We start from the raw sequence: 18,672 nt of genomic DNA, 5'->3' as shown, positions 1-18,672 counted from the left end.
TGCAGGTAGCCTGGCCCTAACCAGAGGCCACAGTGCTTGATGGAGAAGCACCTGCTTCACCCCATGCCCAGTTCAGGTCTGCTGCCACAGGGCCCTTGCAGTCCCGGTTCAAGCTGCCCCAGCTTGGCTGCAGCTCTCCGGGCTGCTGAGTCCAGCTGGGTCATCTTGCCCACTCGGCTGTCAGGGACCCTGTTTGAGCCTGGATATTCCATGGCACCCTGCTTGGCAGGATCAGGTGAGGACAGGTGGCCATGCACACATAGAGGCTCAGGCTAAAGGGTGGCTTGGGGTGAGCACCGCTCAATGGCAGCAACAGCTTCCAACCCTACGTGGCCTCAGCTGGGCAGGGAGGTGGCACCGCAGCCTCTGGCACAGGCTGGAAGAAGGGCCACAGCTGGGCCAGAGTTCACGCAGGCTGCCTTCCCAGTGCCTACTGAGCCCTCTCCCAGCACTCCCATGCCTCTGGGAACTGTTGCAAAACCCGACCAGCCTCTCCAGCTCTTCTCCCCGCCGGGTGAGCGGCTGTGCCAAGGAGTGTGGAGGCAGGAGGGGAAAGGGTGCCACCTGTTCCCTCTGTGTCCTGAGAGTACCACTCCCAGTCAGCGTCACCTGGCAGCCACCCTGGGTGCCCGCACAGGGTGTGCAGTGGGCCTGCATGGTGCTGACCCAGCTGGTCAGGGCCACGCTCAGGAGGGGTTAGACTACACAGTGTCCAGCCTGGAGCACCAGGGACCCAGGTGTGGAACCAGTGCCAACTGGGCCTGGAGGGCTGCGGAGGAATCAGCCCAGGCAAGGCCAGGAGCCCTGCCGTGGAAACCAAGGTCAGGGTGCTTGGTGTCCTACTATGCCTGACTGTCACTGGGATTGACCCTGATAGCTGAGGGGGCACGTACTGGAGCCCAAACCAGGCTGGAAGAGAACAAAGGGGGCCCTTGGGAAGGAGGCATGAGAGGTGACAGAGCCACAGGCCTTGGTGGGGGAGGGGCAGTGAGAAACTGGACACAGCCCAAGCGGAGAGATGTCAAAGATGGCCATGACAGTGTGGGGTAGCCTGTGGTCGGTCCAGGGGCAGCTGGACACAGATTAAGGAGACCCCGTCACTGGCGGGGGACTGGGGTGGACAGACCCCAGGGAAGGGGGAAGAGGGCCCACAATGTCTAAAGGACACAGGACAGAGAAGGGTAGCTGGGAGAGTGTACTCACCCCATGGTCCCCTCTGTGACGCCCAGCTGAGCGTGAACTCTGTGTGTTCCCAAGTTGTCTTGAGCAAGAGTACCTGTGTGTGTGAGTGGTGATGTGTGTGCACGCACGTGTGTGTGTGTGTGTGTGTGTGAGAGAGAGAGAGACAGACAGACAGACAGAGAGAGAGAGACTGGGGCTGGGGGTGTGACTCAAGCGGTAGCGTGCTCGCCTGGCATGCGGCATGCGTGCGGCTCAGGTTCGATCCTCAGCACCACATACAAAGATGTGGTGTCCACTGAGAACTAAAAAATAAATAAATATTAAAATTCTCTCTCTCTGAAAAAATAAAAGAAAGAGAGAGAGAGACTAAGAGGACCTGGGGCTGCCCTCCATCCCACCCTCCCTTCTTCCCCAATCCAGGGGGGTTAACCTGGCTCCTGTCACCACAGCAACAGCAGGACAGGGTGACCCTGTGGGACTGACTGGGCATGGTGTCCACACCACTGTAGGGCAAGGATGCCGTGAGCTGGGGTGCAGCAGGGTCCCCAGAGGCAGGATCTGCCCTGCTCCTCAAGCCCCCTTCTGGGGAAACGCCTGCTTTGGGGACAGGCAGGTGGAGGTCCCAGGTTCTCTGTGAGGCTGCCCCTCTCAGCAGGACATCCAGTGGGGCTCCTGTGCAGCACCGGCCCTGCTGGCCTCTCTGCCTGTCGGAGAGCCCAGCTCTGTGCCCGGGGGCCACACCTGCTCATGGGCCCAGAGCTATTTTTAAGGTCCACTGGATAGGCCTTCCAGGGACCAGGAAAATACAGGTGGGGACTGGTACTTGGCTCTGTGTGGGCCTTGGCCAAGAGGGACCTCGGGGGCAGGCGTGACCTAGGTCATCCCCCAGGGGCCAAGTCCAGGGTAAAAGCCCACCCACACACCTCTGAGACTGAGCCTGGCTCCCTGAACAAGAAGGCAGAGCCTCTGTTTGCCAAGCTGAGAAGTGGAACAGACCATGCCCAGCCCTGGGTAGGGGCCGGGCCAGACACAGGGGTCCCCAGTGCTCTCCCCAAGTCATGGTGTCTTCGATGGCCACACAGGCAAAACCACGAGGTCCCCTACAGCCCACTCCTTAGACCAGAAATGGAGTAGGAAGGAGGCCTGAGTTGGATGGGCAGCCCTTGGCAGGTGGGGACAAGGGTCCATTCTGAGTCCAGATGAGGCCACACCCCACACAGGCGTGTGAAACAGAGGACCCACAGTACACACCTATGCTGGGAGAGATGAAGGGCTAGGGGACCCACCACCTCAGGAAAGGCTGCCTTCTGTTTGCCTCCAGGACCAGGCTGGGACCCTCTGGGACCAGGCTGCAAGACCCCTCCCCACTCCTAGAGCCCTCTGGAGTCTTGCACCAGAGGTGCTGTGCAGGAGGCCCACCTTTTAAGTGAAGGGGAGAAGGGGCAGTGGGCAGCTGGGCCCACGCTGCCCTGTCAGTTTGGGGAGACCTGGAGCGTTCACAGGGGAGGTTACCTTCCTGTTTCAGTCAGACTTTTTTTTTTTTTTTTCTGCTGTGACCAAAAGACCCGACAAGAACAATTTCAGAGGAAAAAAAAGTTTATTGGCACAGGTTCAGAGTCTCAGTCCACAGACGGCAGATCCCTCCTTCGGGGCCTGAGGTGAGGCACAAGAGTGGGGTAGGAAGGACGCTCAGGACACAGCCACCAAGAAGCAGAGAGGGGTGGGGGGGTAGAAAGAGAGAGAGAAAGGGAGGGAGGGAGAGCGGTGGGGGGAGAGGTGCGCTCCCCTCACCTGGGACCACACCCCAAGGGCACGCCCCAGCCACACCCTACCTCCCCAGGGGGCAGAGGATGGAGGCTAACTGGGGAAAGGCCCCGGTCACCCACCACTTGTCCTCTAAACTCTTTTGCACTGTCTCACACAGGAGCTTCTGGGGGACGCCTCACATCTGAACTCTAACATCACCCCAGATCCTGGTCTCCCCAAGCTGACTCTCAGAGACCAGCCTGGGTGACAGCTAGGATGGGGTGGGGGCACTGGCCTGGAGACTCACACAGTGGATAGTGGTCCACGGTGAAGGGACCAGGGACGCAGCTCCTCCCAGGTGTTGACCCCTCCATCAGGATCTGCCGTGGCCACCACCCGGATCCCAGACTGTTCTCCAGCACTCCCACCCTCCCAGGTCTAAGGTCAAGGTCCAGGATAGCCTGGATGTCCTGTCATAGGGGAGGGAGCCTCAGCCTGTCTTCTGTAAGGACCCGCAGTGGGCCACAGCCCCCCCTGCCTTGCAGGTATTGGGCAGTCTGCAGAGAGCTGGGCCTGGGCACCCTACCTGGGACTTAACCCTGTAGGGGGACCCTGTGCTGGCTGGCATGGGAGGCCATGGTTTAAATGGCCAGCCCTGGCCCTGCCCTCCTGGGCCACACTACAGAAAAAGGCCAGTCAGAGCTCCTAGGGCCAGGAGGGAGGACCACAGGCCCCAAGAGCAGGAAGAGACCAGCAAGGCTGGGTCCCCAGCTCTGGGCAGATGGGGTGAGAGCTACACAGGGGCTTCTGAGTCACAGAGGGTCTTGAGCTGGCCCTCTGCTAGCGCAAGGTACAGGACCCTGAGAAAGGCTGGGGTCGGGTCACTGGCACCAGTGGAAGGAAAGTGCCAGTGCTGGTGAAGGATGGCCGCCAGGCTGGGGCAGCTGGAGGTGCTGAGGGAAGCCCAAGATAGGTGTGCGCAGGGTCACATCAGGGGGCTAGGAACAGCCCCACCATGCTTGGATCCCTGCCTGGACACTTACTGGGAGCACCTGACAAGGGTCCCTTTGGTCCCACAGCCCTTAACTCACTCTTGGGGCCAGGGGGAGCTGGCAGATGGCCACTCACACCCAGAGTCCTGAGTTGCTCCTAGGTCAGTGACTCTGGACTGGACAGAGAGCAGCAACCTGTAGGATTATATCAACACTGGAGAGTCTGGAGTCTGGACAAGAAACAGAAAAGGGAATGGGTAAGCTCAGGTCCCTACCAGGATCATGTGGACCAGGGCCCAAGCACAGCCACCGCTGCAGGCGGGAAGGACCCCCTGGCCAAGGAGAACAGCCGCCAGGGCGATGCCAAGAAGATGAGGGGCAAAATGAGAGCCCTCCAAGCACAGGTTGGCAGGGCAAAGGAGGGCAGGCATGTTCTGGAGAGCCTGGGGCCATGGTCGTGAGGTCTGAAACAGGGAGAAGAGGTGGCGCCCCGGGCAAGGCGGGGACTGGGTCGCCGCGCAGCGGCAGCAGGGGGGTTCTCCCTATACCGGGTAAAACGTGAACTGGGGTGCACAAGGCGCTAGCGACGTACACGCCCAGTGTAAGTCACACAAGGCCTGGGGTACCGCGGGGGTTCTTCGAGGACTTCTCTTATCAGCGGGGCCCGGTACCCACTGCCCTACGCGCTCTCGGGACACCCACGCGGGGCCCAGCTGGGGGGGGGGGCGGGAGAAACGCGTGTCTCGTCGGCCAGGCGGGTGACCTTCCTCTGTGCCGCCTGTAGGCGGAGCCGGAAAGCCCCGCCCCCCGCCGCCACTGGCTGGGGTCCCGGTGTCCTTTCAAAACCCCAATTCTCATTGGCTCCCGCGACCCCTCCCGAGGTGCGCGGCCACCGCCCGCGCGCGAGCTGCGCGTGCGCGGAGTGAGCGAGCGCGCGGCAGGGAGCCGCTGCACGCCGTGCGCCTCCGCGACGCCACTACGGCAAGCTAGTCCCGTCAGATCGCCGCGCCCCGCCCGTTGCGCGGCCCTGGTCTACCGGGCAGGCGACGCCCGGCTGCCCCGGCGTCACGCCGGCAGGTTCCGGGCTGCAGCGCCGCGTGGGCCGCAAGCGGAAGGGGGCGGGGCCTCGGCCGGTCCCGCCCCCGCGGAGGGATACGCGCCGCCGCGGCCCAAAACCCCGGGGCGAAGCGGCCGGGGCGTGTGAGCCGCTCGGCCTGCTGCGCGTCTACGCGGTCTCCGCGCGGCCCGCCTCGCCGAGCGCCGGCCTCGGGCCCCCAGGGCCGGTGTGCGGCGCGCCCGCCCGATCCGCCAGGCTGCTGCGGCCCGGGAGGCCGCCCTCCCGCGTCCGCGCCGGCCCGGTGAGAGGCGGCGCAGAGCGCGAGGCCGCCCGCGATGCTGCTCTCCAAGTTCGGCTCCCTGGCGCACCTCTGCGGGCCCGGTGGCGTGGACCACCTCCCAGTGAAGATCCTACAGCCAGGTACGCGCGCGGGCGCCGGGCGGGCCGGGGCGGGGGCAGGGGGCGCGCCCTAGCCCGCACCAACTCGCCCGCGCGTCCCCACAGCCAAGGCGGACAAGGAGAGCTTCGAGAAGGTGTACCAGGTGGGCGCCGTGCTGGGCAGCGGTGGCTTCGGCACGGTCTACGCAGGCAGTCGCATTGCCGACGGACTCCCAGTGAGTAGGCTGCCGGGCGGACCCGGGTTCTCCCGCTCCGCGATTCCGCTGCCGGTACTGACCGCTCACGTCCCCTTCGCAGGTGGCCGTGAAGCACGTGGTGAAGGAGCGAGTGACGGAGTGGGGCAGCCTCGTAAGTCCGCGGGCGCGGGACGGATGGACCGGCGGGCGCGGGGCGGGTGCCGCCGCGCCTGGGCTTTGTGCGCTGACCGCCTTGTCCCCTAGGGCGGTGCGGCCGTGCCCCTGGAGGTGGTGCTGCTGCGCAAGGTGGGCGCGGCGGGCGGCGCGCGAGGCGTCATCCGCCTGTTGGACTGGTTCGAGCGGCCCGACGGCTTCTTGCTGGTGCTGGAGCGGCCCGAGCCGGCCCAGGACCTCTTCGACTTCATCACGGAGCGCGGTGCCCTAGACGAGCCGCTGGCGCGCCGCTTCTTCGCGCAGGTGCTGGCCGCCGTGCGCCACTGCCACGGCTGCGGGGTGGTGCACCGCGATATAAAGGACGAAAACCTGCTGGTGGACCTGCGCTCGGGCGAGCTCAAGCTCATCGACTTTGGCTCAGGAGCGCTGCTCAAGGACACGGTCTACACCGACTTTGACGGTGAGCGTCCCGGCGGCCGCGTTCCGGCAGAAGCAGGCGACTGTTGAGCGGCCGCGCGCCGCACCGGATTTGCGGGGGTGGGGGCGGGGGAGCGCCTGGGCTGTCCCCTCAGCCACCTTGGGGCGCTGGGATCTCTTTATTAGGGAACTGAGGTGACAGCCTGGGAACCCCACGGTGCGCGCATGACGCAGGGCGCAGTCTTCTGTTCGACACTGCCGCCTCCCTCCCGGAGCCTGGGCGGCGCTCGTGGGACTCCCTGCGTGCGTGCAGAGCGCGGGGGCGCCGCGGCAGAAATCCCCGCATTGCGGAGCGCGGGGAAGCCCGGGCTCCCCGCCTCCTGGCCCTCCCCTCGCCTGCAGGCAGACGCGTAGTGGGCTGGGGCGGGACCTAGCCTGTTTGTTGTGAAACTGGAGCTCTGGCTCATGTGACGCGCTCCTCCGCAGTCGGGCCAGCTGGGGGCCAGCTGGGGGCGTGCTGGCCCCTCCCTGCCGGTCCCTCCGCGGTGGGCAGGCCCACCGGGGTGTTTCCACCCTGATGACACGCGGGATTTTGAGGCCAGGCTAGGACTAATTAGCGGGAGCACCCATCGTGTGGGCCTGACCCTGTGTGTCCTCTCAGGCACCCGGGTGTACAGCCCCCCAGAGTGGATCCGCTACCATCGCTACCACGGGCGCTCTGCTACCGTGTGGTCCCTTGGTGTGCTGCTCTACGATATGGTGTGTGGTGATATCCCCTTTGAGCAGGACGAAGAGATCCTCCGTGGCCGCCTATTCTTCCGCAGGAGGGTCTCCCCAGGTGTGTAGCTGTGCATCTTGCTGCGGGGAGGGGCTGGGAGTTGAGCCCCTCCTGATGCTGTCCTGTCCCCCACAGAGTGCCAGCAGCTCATTGAGTGGTGTCTATCCCTGCGGCCCTCCGAGAGGCCCTCGCTGGACCAGATTGCTGCCCACCCCTGGATGCTGGGGGGAGAGGAGGGTGCCCCTGAGAACTGTGACCTGCAGCTTTGTTCCCTGGACACTGACGATGGGGCCAGCACCACATCCAGCAGTGAGAGCTTATGAGGAGGAGCCTGGACTTGCTGCTGGGTACTGGGCTGGGCTGAGCCAACCTCCCAGAATACTGACTTCTCTTCTGCCTGGGCTGTCTCCTGCAAAAGCAGTGACCTCTGATCCCTGGTGACCTTTGCCCTTGGCACCGGGCCTGTTTCCCTTTGCTTTGAGTGCCTTTTTGAACGCTGCTCCCTGGGACTGGGTTTTCTCGAGCTCTTCTGTCCAAAGATGGCTCGGGGCAAAGCAAGGTCCCACCTGCCCTGGGTGGATACTTGAACCAGAGACTTCTCCCACCCTACTGCCCCGTTGCGGGGGGCAGTCTTTCCATCTGATGGTGTCTGATCTGGAGAGCCCACCTCTTGTCTCCAGTCTCATGGTGTTCATCTGGGCATGTCCCTGCACAAGCAATGCAACGTCGGGCCTCTGCTGCCCACTGCCCCACCGAGCTGTGTCCACGCGTGCCAATGTCAGTTATTTATGGTGTGACCCCCTGGAGGGTGCCCCTGCCCGCCGGGCTATTTATTCTTTAATTTATTTGTTGAGGTTACTTCCTCTGAGCAGTCCTCCAAGCCCCTGGGATGGCCAGGGGCAGGCAGGTTGGGGGAGGCTGTGTGTCCCTGACCCTGGTTCCATTCCTGCACCTGGAGTTGGTCCCCAGACCCACCGTGTCTGTAGGAGGAACTTGTACAGTGGCTAACTTAAGGGGAGTGGGTGATTCTCCCACCTGGGGCACTCTGCCCCGGAGGTGGGTTTTAAATTATTGACCTTGTACAGTCTGCTTGCTGGCTCTGAAGGCTGGGGGTGGGGGGCCAGAGTCTCAAGCCCTTAATTTATTTTAGCAGCCGTGTTTCTGTGACCCGGTGTGAGTAGGCATCGGGAAAGTGAGATGTCTGGAGATCATATTTTTTATACAGGTATTTCAATTAAATTTTTTTTGTACATAATGGATTGGATGCCCTGTGTTGATTGGGCTGGGTGTTTGGTGGAGAGGAGGGGCCCAGACTGCCTCTTCCTAGTGTCCCCGCCCTCAGGCCAGGGGTCCTGCATGTGGTGCTGGCCCTGGGTGTCATCCCATTCTGTGCACCAGCATGCTGGGGGCAGGTTGGTCCAGCAGGGGTGGTGAGAGGACAGTGTTGCTGTCAGCCTGAAGGCCATGCCTGGGAATGGCCTCTGACCTCTAGGAGGCCCAGCTGGGTGAGAGATGGAGATGGTCGCTCAGGCGTGGAGAGGGAGAGGTCTGTGCTGCTTTGTGTCTGGGACTAGTAGGAGTTTGTGGGAGGGATGGGAGGTGTCAGGAAAGTGCTGGTGTGTGCACATGAGGTCATGAGGGTCATGAGGTCAGATGCTGACAGAGAGGCAGCCTGCAGTGGTTGGGCACTGGGCTGACAGGTGTGGGGAGGGGACCATGGGAGCCACGTCCAGGTGTGGAATGGGTCAGGTATGATATGTCTGGACTCGCTGCACAGCCTGGACCTGGTCAGCCCTCCCTGAGCCTGCTGGGGAGCGGAGGTTCTTGAGTTAACGCACCCCTCCTGCACACACCAGAATGGGGTCTTCAGACAGCACCACCCTAGGGTGGGCTCAGTGGAGCACTCAAGGGTTTCCTGGTGTAAATGCCCCTGGTGGGGACAGTTCCACAGCCACCCTGGGGACAGTGACCCTTTGGTCACCGTGGGCCAAGTCTCTCCACTTGCTAGCTGGGGGTGCCCTCCTATTCCTCTATCCACCTACTTCCCCTCCCTCCATTTCTGCGCATCCATGCGTCTGTCCACCCATCGGCCACTGGATAGTCCTCAGGGAGCTCACCTTTGCTGGTCCTGGCAGGAAGATCTTGGGCTGTGATGGGAGTGTGCTGGGGGCCCAGCAGGGCAGCGGGAGCATGGCGGCATTTTGGAGGCTGACCAAGGTCCAGGACAATGTTCATGGAGGGTGGTGCTGGTCGGCTTGCTCAGCACAGAGGTCAGGTGAGCAGAGCCTGTGGGGCTTCCCATAGCGGCCTTGTGCCATACACCAGTGCTGGCGGGCAGTGTCCTAGCACTCCACAAGTTGGGTGGGGAGCATAGTTGTGGGCAGCACATAGCTTGCCATAGGTCACTGCCCTGCAGGGGGTTCCCAGTCTCTGCAGGAATGTGCGAGGCCTGGGCAACCCCAGAGTGGAAGGCCAAGCCACCTCAGGGGTCCAGCCTGCCTGGGACCCTCTGGGATGAGAGGAACATGGACGTCAGTTCTGCTAGGCGCACCTCCCCACCTCCACCCACAGTCCTGTGTGCATTCTGGTCATGGGGCCTGGGGTGCTGCTGTCTGCCCACTCCTTGGCCTGGACGCCATGGGTGTCCGTAGCTCCACCAGGCAGGGACTCCCAGGTTGTCCTAGGGGACACCAAGACCCAGAGAGTCAGGAACCTGTGTTTGTCAAACTGTGGGGGCAGTGGGGGCAGTGCCAGTACCCTGGGTGGCAAGGGTGTGGGTGCAGGCCCCTGGATCCTGGCCACCTAGCCCAGGGGTGGCATGCTGAGGAGCCTGTGGCACCGCCAGGCCCTCCTCACCCTTCCACTGTGGCTGTTTGCAGGGCTGGGCACCACTGCTGGCCGAAGGCACCCCACTGAGTCCCAAGTCCTGGGGCTGTCCTTGGGGGTGCCAGGAATTCACAGTGTCGGCTTTCTGTCGCTGACACAGATGTGAGGTGCACTGGAGAGGAGGAAAGGTTTGTCCTGGGTGTCATGTCGGAGGTGTGGTGCCTGCCTGGTGCTCAGTCCACAGCTCTGGGCCGCTCTGGGCCAGTGGTGGTGTGGCATGTCACGCTGGGAGCACATCACGCGGGGAGCAAGCACGCAGCCCTTGTGCTTCATGGAGGCAGAGGCTGGAAGTAGGGCCAGGAGGGGCCGTGGAGCCTGGGAGGCAGGGCCAAGAGGGGCCACGGAGGCTGGGTGTCAGGGCCAGGAGGGGCCACGGAGCCTGGGAGGCAGGGCCAGGAGGGGCCGTGGAGCCTGGGAGGCAGGGCCAAGAGGGGCCACGGAGGCTGGGTGCCAGGGCCAGGAGGGGCCACGGAGGCTGGGTGTCAGGGCCAGGAGGGGCCACGGAGGCTGGGTGTCAGGGCCAGGAGGGGCCAGGGAGGCTGGGTGTCAGGGCCAGGAGGGGCCAGGGAGCCTGGGAGGCAGGGCCAGGAGGGGCCACGGAGGCTGGGTGTCAGGGCCAGGAGGGGCCAGGGAGGCTGGGTGTCAGGGCCAGGAGGGGCCACGGAGCCTGGGACGCAGGGCCAGGAGGGGCCACGGAGCCTGGGACGCAGGGCCAGGAGGGGCCACGGAGGCTGGGAGGCAGGGCCAGGAGGGGCCACGGAGGCTGGGTGTCAGGGCCAGGAGGGGCCAGGGAGCCTGGGTGTCAGGGCCAGGAGGGGCCATGGAGGCTGGGAGGCAGGGCCAGGAGGGGCCAGGGAGGCTGAGTGTCAGGGCCAGGAGGGGCCAGGGAGCCTGGGAGGCAGGGCCAGGAGGGGCCAGGGAGGCTGGGAGGCAGGGCCAGGAGGGGCCAGGGAGCCTGGGAGGCAGGGCCAGGAGGGGCCAGTCTCAAGACCCCCTTCAGGCAGTCCCATGGACAGGTTTCCTCAGCAGGCCCTGCTCCTGCAGCTTCGCCCGCGCCAGTGGTGTGGAGGCTGGACCTTCCAGGGTCCCTGTGGCCCCTGCAGAGGCAGCCCACAGGACACACCCTGGGAGGGCTGCTGTTGCTTCTGCCTCCAGGGCCACTTGGAGGGCAGAGTGTTGGCTCACCCCTGCTCCCAGGTCCTGGGTGTGGAGTCTTCACCCCCTTCCCGGAGCCTCCCCTGGGCTCTGCCAGGCTGTAGGTGTCCCATGCTGGGGTGGACTTGAGCCTCTCCTGCCCCAGGCCCTGCGGTCTGGCCACTCCCTGGAGAGAAGGCCCAGCAGAGCCCGATTCAGTTTCTCCAGGCTCCTGGGCGGGGGCTGGCTGGGGGTGTCCAGCCCCTTCTTCATGGACTGAGCAGTCTCCAGGACAGCACTGCCCTTGGCCACCCAGGCCCAGGCGATGGTATGTGGACCCCTGTCTTGCTCACACCTGCAGGGCATGCAGCAGGCTGGCCGGTGCCTGTCAGAGCTGGGTGCCCAGCCTCCTCCCACTCAGTGCAGGAGGCCAGGCGGAGGGCAAGGGTCCTGCTGACTCTGCAGGTCCTGGGTGTGTGGGGGGCGCCTGCTGCTCGGGGCAGGACCTGCTGCTCACTGGACTCATCCTGAATCTCCAGCCTGGGGTTAGGGTCTCGGAGAGTGATTCTTCAGACCCAGGGCTTCTGGGGGCCAGGATGGTCTGTTGTCACAAGCAGAAGCCCACACCTCCCTGAGGCCAGCACTGTTGTCCCTGAGGACACCTCTGGAGCTGCAGCAGAGAAGGCAGGCCACCCCAGAGTGAGGACCGTCCATCTGCAGGCTGCCCTGGTTTCTCCCCTGCTTCCTCTCCCACCCCCAGAAGAGACTGCCAGGCCTGAGCTCCCCTCTGCCCGGGCCCACATGCTGTCCTCGCTCAGGCCTGACCAGGTGGCCCCCATCACCACGTGTCTTCATATCTTTAGTCAATTTCGCTGACTTAGCACGTAAAAGTCTCCTGCAGAACCACTGGTCAGCTCTGGGAACCCTCTGGGCCCTGATGGCAGGGGTGTGGTGTCCCGGGTTTCACAGGCTGTCCCACGGGGTTGTCTTGCTCACAGCCAGGCCCCAAGCGGGTCACAGGATGAGCCAAGGCTGACATGCCCCCGGTCTGCCCTGTGTCCTCTAGGTAGTGAGGCCACCATCCGTGTCTGCCTCTCCTGGCCTGCTTACCCACTGGGCCAGAGGCCAGCTCGGCTTCCCAAAGAGGGGGGCTGGGACATCGACTTCTGTCTCCAAAACTGGCTGCCTGCAGCTGCCAGGGCCTCTGTTCCTCTCCTCTGAGGCAGCTCCAGAGACGAGAGCTAAGGCTTGGCCGGGCTCTGGCGCTGCGGCTGCACGGGAGGGAAGTGACCCTAGGGCCCCAGGAGCCACCCACAACCTGGGCACCCAGACCCCCGTGGGCCCAGGGGCCCTGAGAAGACCAGGGCACGCCTGGTCACACAGGACTTCCTGGTAGGCTGGGCAGCGCCCTGGGCAGGCCAGGCACTCACCCATTTGATCCTCCGTCCAGGCTTGAGCCCCAGCTGGGGTGGCCTACAGGCCTAAGCGTTTGGGTGTGAGGACACTTGGCACCACACAGGGCCTCCGTGAGGGCAGTGTTCAGGAGCTGCTGGGCCTGAGACCTGGGGCCAGTATCAGGGAGTGTCAGCAGACCTGGCCCCTGCCCACAGGTAGACAGAAGCCTGGCGGTCCCTGTTTGTCCCCGGCCCCTGGCCCAGGCTTGGGTGCAGGCCCAGGCGGTCCTGGGCCTCGATTCCTCCGTGGCCTTTCCTCTGCAGGCCTCTGGTGGGGGTGCCTGCTCACAGCATGGACCTTGCAGGCAGCCGGAGGGACGTCCAGGTTTCTCTACCTAACTGAGCCCCACTCCTTGCCCTTCCTGGGGCTCTGACAGGCATGGCCATGCAGGGGAGGGTCGGGCCTGCTTCTCCGTCACTGGTCACTGCCCTCCCCTGGCCTGGCACTGCAGGAAACCCCTCAGGGCCATACCCCAGCTGTCAACCAAGGTGGGGGCAGGCTTGCCCCGGGATGAACGATAAGGGTCCTCCCTTGGAGTGGGTCACTCTGCCAGAGGTTGAGTCGGCCAGCGGGGAAACCGCTCAGGGAGACTGGGCACTGGCCAGGTGTCAGCAGCTACAGGCTCAGGCCCACCACTGGAGCCCAGGCCCCTCCACCAGGCCCCCCCTCCAGGCCCCCCCTCCAGGCCCCTCCACCAGGCCCCCCCTCCAGGCCCCCCCTCCAGGCCCCTCCACCAGGCCCCCCCTCCAGGCCCCTCCACCAGGCCCCCCCACCAGGCCCCCCCACCAGGCCCCCCCTCCAGGCCCCCCCACCAGGCCCCCCCTCCAGGCCCCTCCACCAGGCCCCCCCTCCAGGCCCCCCCTCCAGGCCCCCCCTCCAGGCCCCCCCTCCAGGCCCCTCCACCAGGCCCCCCCTCCAGGCCCCCCCTCCAGGCCCCCCCACCAGGCCCCCCCTCCAGGCCCCCCCACCAGGCCCCCCCTCCAGGCCCCCCCTCCAGGCCCCCCCACCAGGCCCCCCCTCCAGGCCCCCCCACCAGGCCCCCCACCAGGCCCCCCCACCAGGCCCCCCCTCCAGGCCCCCCCACCAGGCCCCCCCACCAGGCCCCCCCTCCAGGCCCCCCCTCCAGGCCCCCCCACCAGGCCCCCCCTCCAGGCCCCTCCTCCAGGCCCCCCCTCCAGGCCCCCCCACCAGGCCCCCCCTCCAGGCCCCTCCTCCAGGCCCCTCCACCAGGCCCCCCCACCAGGCCCCTCCACCAGGCCCCCCCTCCAGGCCCCTCCTCCAGGCCCCCCCACCAGGTCCCCCCACCAGGCCCCCCTCCAGGCCCCCCCTCCAGGCCCCCCCACCAGGCCCCCCCTCCAGGCCCCCCACCAGGCCCCCCACCAGGCCCCTCCACCAGGCCCCCCCACCAGGCCCCTCCTCCAGGCCCCCCCACCAGGCCCCCCCTCCAGGCCCCTCCACCAGGCCCCTCCACCAGGCCCCCCCACCAGGCCCCTCCTCCAGGCCCCCCCACCAGGCCCCCCCTCCAGGCCCCCCCTCCAGGCCCCCCCACCAGGCCCCCCCTCCAGGCCCCTCCACCAGGCCCCCCACCAGGCCCCTCCACCAGGCCCCCCCACCAGGCCCCTCCTCCAGGCCCCCCCACCAGGTCCCCCCTCCAGGCCCCTCCACCAGGCCCCTCCACCAGGCCCCCCCTCCAGGCCCCCCCACCAGGCCCCTCCTCCAGGCCCCCCCACCAGGCCCCCCCTCCAGGCCCCCCCTCCAGGCCCCCCCACCAGGCCCCCCCTCCAGGCCCCTCCACCAGGCCCCCCACCAGGCCCCTCCACCAGGCCCCCCCACCAGGCCCCCCCACCAGGCCCCTCCACCAGGCCCCTCCACCAGGCCCCCCCTCCAGGCCCCTCCACCAGGCCCCCCACCAGGCCCCTCCACCAGGCCCCTCCACCAGGCCCCCCCTCCAGGCCCCCCCACCAGGCCCCCCCACCAGGCCCCCCCTCCAGGCCCCCCCTCCAGGCCCCCCCACCAGGCCCCCCCTCCAGGCCCCCCCTCCAGGCCCCCCCACCAGGCCCCCCACCAGGCCCCCCACCAGGCCCCTCCACCAGGCCCCCCCTCCAGGCCCCTCCTCCAGGCTCCCCCTCCAGGCCCCCCCTCCAGGCCCCTCCACCAGGCCCCCCCTCCAGGCCGAGTGTGGTGAAGGGGCTCAGGAAGGAAGCTGCTGCCCTCCCTCCGGATGGGACGTCACTCAGCCTGGCCTGGCCTGAGCTGCCCACTGGTCTCCCATGGATCCAGGTGGCCTCGGAGAGAAGCCTGAGGCCCTGGGGCCCAGTGGATGCTGGGGCCTCCCTGTGGCTGCCTGCGAGGCGGGGCCCACAGGTGGTGTAGACTGAGTCTGGCCCACAGGTGGCCCTCTTGGGCTGTGCCTGCCCAAGACAGAAGCCGTGACTTCATTGTGTCCCATGGGCTCTGGCCCCCCAGGAGCCTCACCAGGCCTGGCTGGAGGACCAGAGGGTGCCTTGTCAGGCAACAGGGCCACTCTGGTCGGCAGGTGCTCTGATCTGAGGAGTGGCCAGGCCACCTTGTGGCTTTCTTCATACCCCATTTCAGGGATCCGGGGCCCTGGGTGTGGAGGAGCTGGGGAGGAGGCCCTGTGTGCCTGGCCCTCCTGCCCAGGGCTGCGGCTGGGCTCCCTCACCACGGACAGTACCGTCACGGGCACGGGCGACGTGACCTAGACCACCCAGGTCTGCCTGGGTGGGACTGTTCAGAACTTCCCGAGGACAGGGACCTGGGCCCCCTAGGTCCCACCTCTGTGGGGCTGCCTAGAGGGCATCCAGGGGACTGCAGAGTTGGGGTTGGCTCCGGAGGACTGGGGTGCTGGCTGCGAGGCAGGAGGGCAGAGGATGGGCCAGGCGAATGTGGAAGGCGGTGGTGTGGGGGTGCTGACCTGTGCAGCGTCCAGGTCAAGCTGTTCAGCACAGGCAGGAGGAGGGCCGAGTGGTCAGAGTCCAGCCCAGGGAGGAGGTTTGCCGGAGACGCTTGGGAGGGCAGGAGGTCAGTCTGACCCAAGCCAGGCTGGAGGCTGGACAGACGGGAAAGACCCTGCCCCACAGATGCAGGCCCACGTGGAGCCCCTCCTTCTGAAGCACCAGCAGTGAGCATGGGGGCAGCCTGCAGCAGCCTGGGCGGTGCTGACCGGTCATGGGTGTCAAGACTGCTTGTCCTGGGGGAGTTGAACAAAGCTGGGGGTGGGACTGAGGACCAGGGCTGTGGTCCCCCGTCTCTCAGCTCCCTCCCCCCACCCCAGCCTTTGGGACAGTCTGTTCCTACCACGAGGTTAGCGGGCCCAGCCTCCAGGCACCTGACTCCTCTGCCCCATTCCCAGCTGGCCAGATTAGCTGTGGGCACCCTGAGCCAGCAGGGGGGAAAAGGGGGCTGGGGAGGGAGGTGTCCAGCAGGCCTGCTGAGAAAGGAATTGTGCCTTTGCCCAGGTCACCCAGGGACACCTGCCGGCACAGTGGGCTGGACCACAGGGTGTGGACAGGGACCAGCTTCCCCTGCTAGGCCCAGTCCTGGGTGGGCTGCTGAGGGTGGGCAGCTGCGGAGCTGGCTGCTGTCCAGCTCTCTGACCAGGGGATGCCCAGCTGGTCTCTGTCTCTGGCCCTTTGTTCTCTCACACAATTCCCTCAGGGGTAAAAGCAACAGAAGACACCACCCTGGGCTCAGTGGGGTTTGTCCAGTATCAGGGCAAGCCCCGAGCCCACCTGGCATGCAGCAGGCTGTGAGCGGAAGGTGGTGAGGTGCACCCTTCTTAGGCTGGCCACGCTGCAGTGGCCTCACCCTGGGAACCACCGAGCAGGGTGTGGGACCCTGGCCTTGGGTCTGCGGCAGCATGGGACACCAGGCTGGCCCAGCACCTCGTGCCCACCTCCTGGTAGGAGCCCAGGCCCCTGGATGCTGGCAGAGTCCACTGGCCACGGTGCCCCCTGCAGGCCGCAGGTAGGGCACTCTGCTGTCACAGCTGCCTTCCTGCAGGCCCCCAGCAGTGTGCCCCAGTGTGGCCAGGCGCAGGCACCACTCCAGCCAGATGGGCACAGGGCTTAGCCCACACAGTGGGTCCTGCCCAGGCCCAGGCTCCTGCCTGGCACGAGGCCCCTGGCCCTTGCTCTCTAGTCCCCCGGAGGACTGGGAGGTCCCAGAGATGGGGCCACACTCAGGGACACTCTTCCCAGTGCCCATGGGGATAAACTACCATTTGAGTGTGTGTGTACGTGTGTGTATGTCACGTGTATGTGTATTTATGGCACGTGGTGTGTGTGTACGTGTGTGTATGTCACGTGTACGTGTGTGTATGTCACGTGTATGTGTATTTATGGCACGTGGTGTGTGTGTACGTGTGTGTATGTCACGTAGTGTGTATTTATGGCACATGGTGTGTGTGTACATGTGAGTGTATGTCACGTGGTGTGTGTGTTTATGGCACATGGTGTGTGTGTACATGTGTGTGTAGTCACGTGGTGTGTGTGTTTATGGCAAGTGGGGTATGTGTACGTGTGTGTATGTCATGTGTATGTGTGTTTATGTCACGTGGTGTGTGTGTACATGTATGTATGTCACGTGGTGTGTGTTTATGGCACATGGTGTGTGTGTACATGTGTGTGTATGTCACATGGTGTGTGTGTACGTGTGTTTGTCATGTGGTGTGTGTGTACGTGTGTGTATGTCACGTTGTGTGTGTTTATGGCACATGGTGTGTGTGTACGTGTGTGTATGTCATGTGGTATGTGTGTTTATGGCACGTGGGGTATGTGTACGTGTGTGTATGTCACATGGTGTGTGTATTTATGGCACATGGTGTGTGTGTACATTTGAGTGTATGTCATGTGGTGTGTGTGTACGTGTGTGTATGTCACATGGTGTGTGTGCGTGTATGTCACGTGGTGTGTGTGTACGTGTGTGTATGTCACGTGTGGGTACATGTGTGTATGTCACGTGGTTTGTGTTTATGGCACGTGGTGTGTGTACGTGTGTCATGTGTATGTGTGTTTATGTCACGTGGTGTGTGTGTATGTGTGTTTATGGCACATGGTGTGTGTGTATATCACGTGGTGTGTGTGTGGGTGTGTGTATGTCACGTGGTGTGTGTGTGCGTGTGTATGTCATGTGTATGTGTGTTTATGTCACGTGGTGTGTGTGTATGTGTGTTTATGGCACATGGTGTGTATGTATATGTGTTTATGGCACATGGTGTGTGTGTGTGTGTGTATCACGTGGTGTGTGTGCGTGTGTGTATGTCACGTGGTGTGTGTGTGCGTGTGTGTGTCATGTGTATGTGTGTTTGTCACGTGGTGTGTGTGTATGTGTGTTTATGGCACATGGTGTGTGTGTATGTGTTCATGGCACATGGTGTGTGTGTGCGTGTATGTCACGTGGTGTGTGTGTTTATGTCACATGGTGTGTGTGTATGTGTGTTTATGGCACATGGTGTGTGTGTGCGTGTATGTCACGTGGTGTGTGTGTTTATGGCACGTGGTGTGTGTGTGTATGTCAGGTGGTGTGTGTGTGCGTGTGTCATGTGTATGTGTGTATATGTCACGTGGTGTGTGTATGTGTGTTTATGGCACATGGTGTGTGTGTGCGTGTATGTCACGTGGTGTGTGTGTTTATGGCACGTGGTGTGTGTGTGTATGTCAGGTGGTGTGTGTATGTGTGTTTATGGCACATGGTGTGTGTGTGTGTTTATGGCACGTGGTGTGTGTGTGTATGTCAGGTGGTGTGTGTGTGCGTGTGTCATGTGTATGTGTGTATATGTCACGTGGTATGTGTATGTGTGTTTATGGCACATGGTGTGTGTGTGTGTGTATGTCACGTGGTGTGTGTGTTTATGGCACGTGGTGTGTGTGTGTGTGTGTGTGTGTGTGCTCACGTGCTCCTTGAGTGTTGAGTAAACGCTGGGTGGTGACAGGAAGGGACCCACTCCTCTGGAGGTCAGTGATGGCCTCCTGGAGGCAGGCCCTGGGGAGTCCTGAGGCCAGGCTTGGAGTGGACCTCAGGCCAGACTTCAGGGTCCTGGTGGCAGCCGCGACGTGGACCAGGGGCCCTGGTTTGTGCCAGGCTGCAGGGTGGACGGCAGCTCCAGGACAGGACTGGCTGGGGCGGGACAGAGGCAGGAGAGTCGCTAAGAGCTGAGGAAAGTCTCTTGGACGACCCCGACTCACTGCGGTGTGATTGACGCCCATCCAGCCGCCCACTGTGCGCAGCCACAGCCGTCCACCCACACGTGAGGGA

General features: G+C 64.3%; 1 protein-coding gene across 1 annotated transcript; it reads left to right on the top strand.

Moving 5' to 3' along the window:
• Nucleotides 1–5,097: 5,097 nt before the first annotated feature.
• Pim3 (Pim-3 proto-oncogene, serine/threonine kinase) lies at nt 5,098–8,176 on the top strand. The gene is made up of 6 exons (XM_078052492.1): nt 5,098–5,397; nt 5,482–5,591; nt 5,674–5,724; nt 5,817–6,186; nt 6,805–6,981; nt 7,057–8,176. Exons 1-6 carry the CDS (start codon nt 5,313–5,315, stop codon nt 7,242–7,244), a joined length of 981 nt encoding a protein of 326 aa, XP_077908618.1. The 5' UTR covers nt 5,098–5,312; the 3' UTR covers nt 7,245–8,176.
• Nucleotides 8,177–18,672: the final 10,496 nt, after the last annotated feature.

The sequence above is a fragment of the Ictidomys tridecemlineatus genome, chromosome 6 (assembly GCF_052094955.1).
Source record: "Ictidomys tridecemlineatus isolate mIctTri1 chromosome 6, mIctTri1.hap1, whole genome shotgun sequence".
Classification (NCBI taxonomy): Eukaryota; Metazoa; Chordata; class Mammalia; order Rodentia; family Sciuridae; genus Ictidomys; species Ictidomys tridecemlineatus.
Note: the sequence above shows the minus strand (reverse complement) of the source record. Positions and strands in the feature narration are given on the sequence as shown.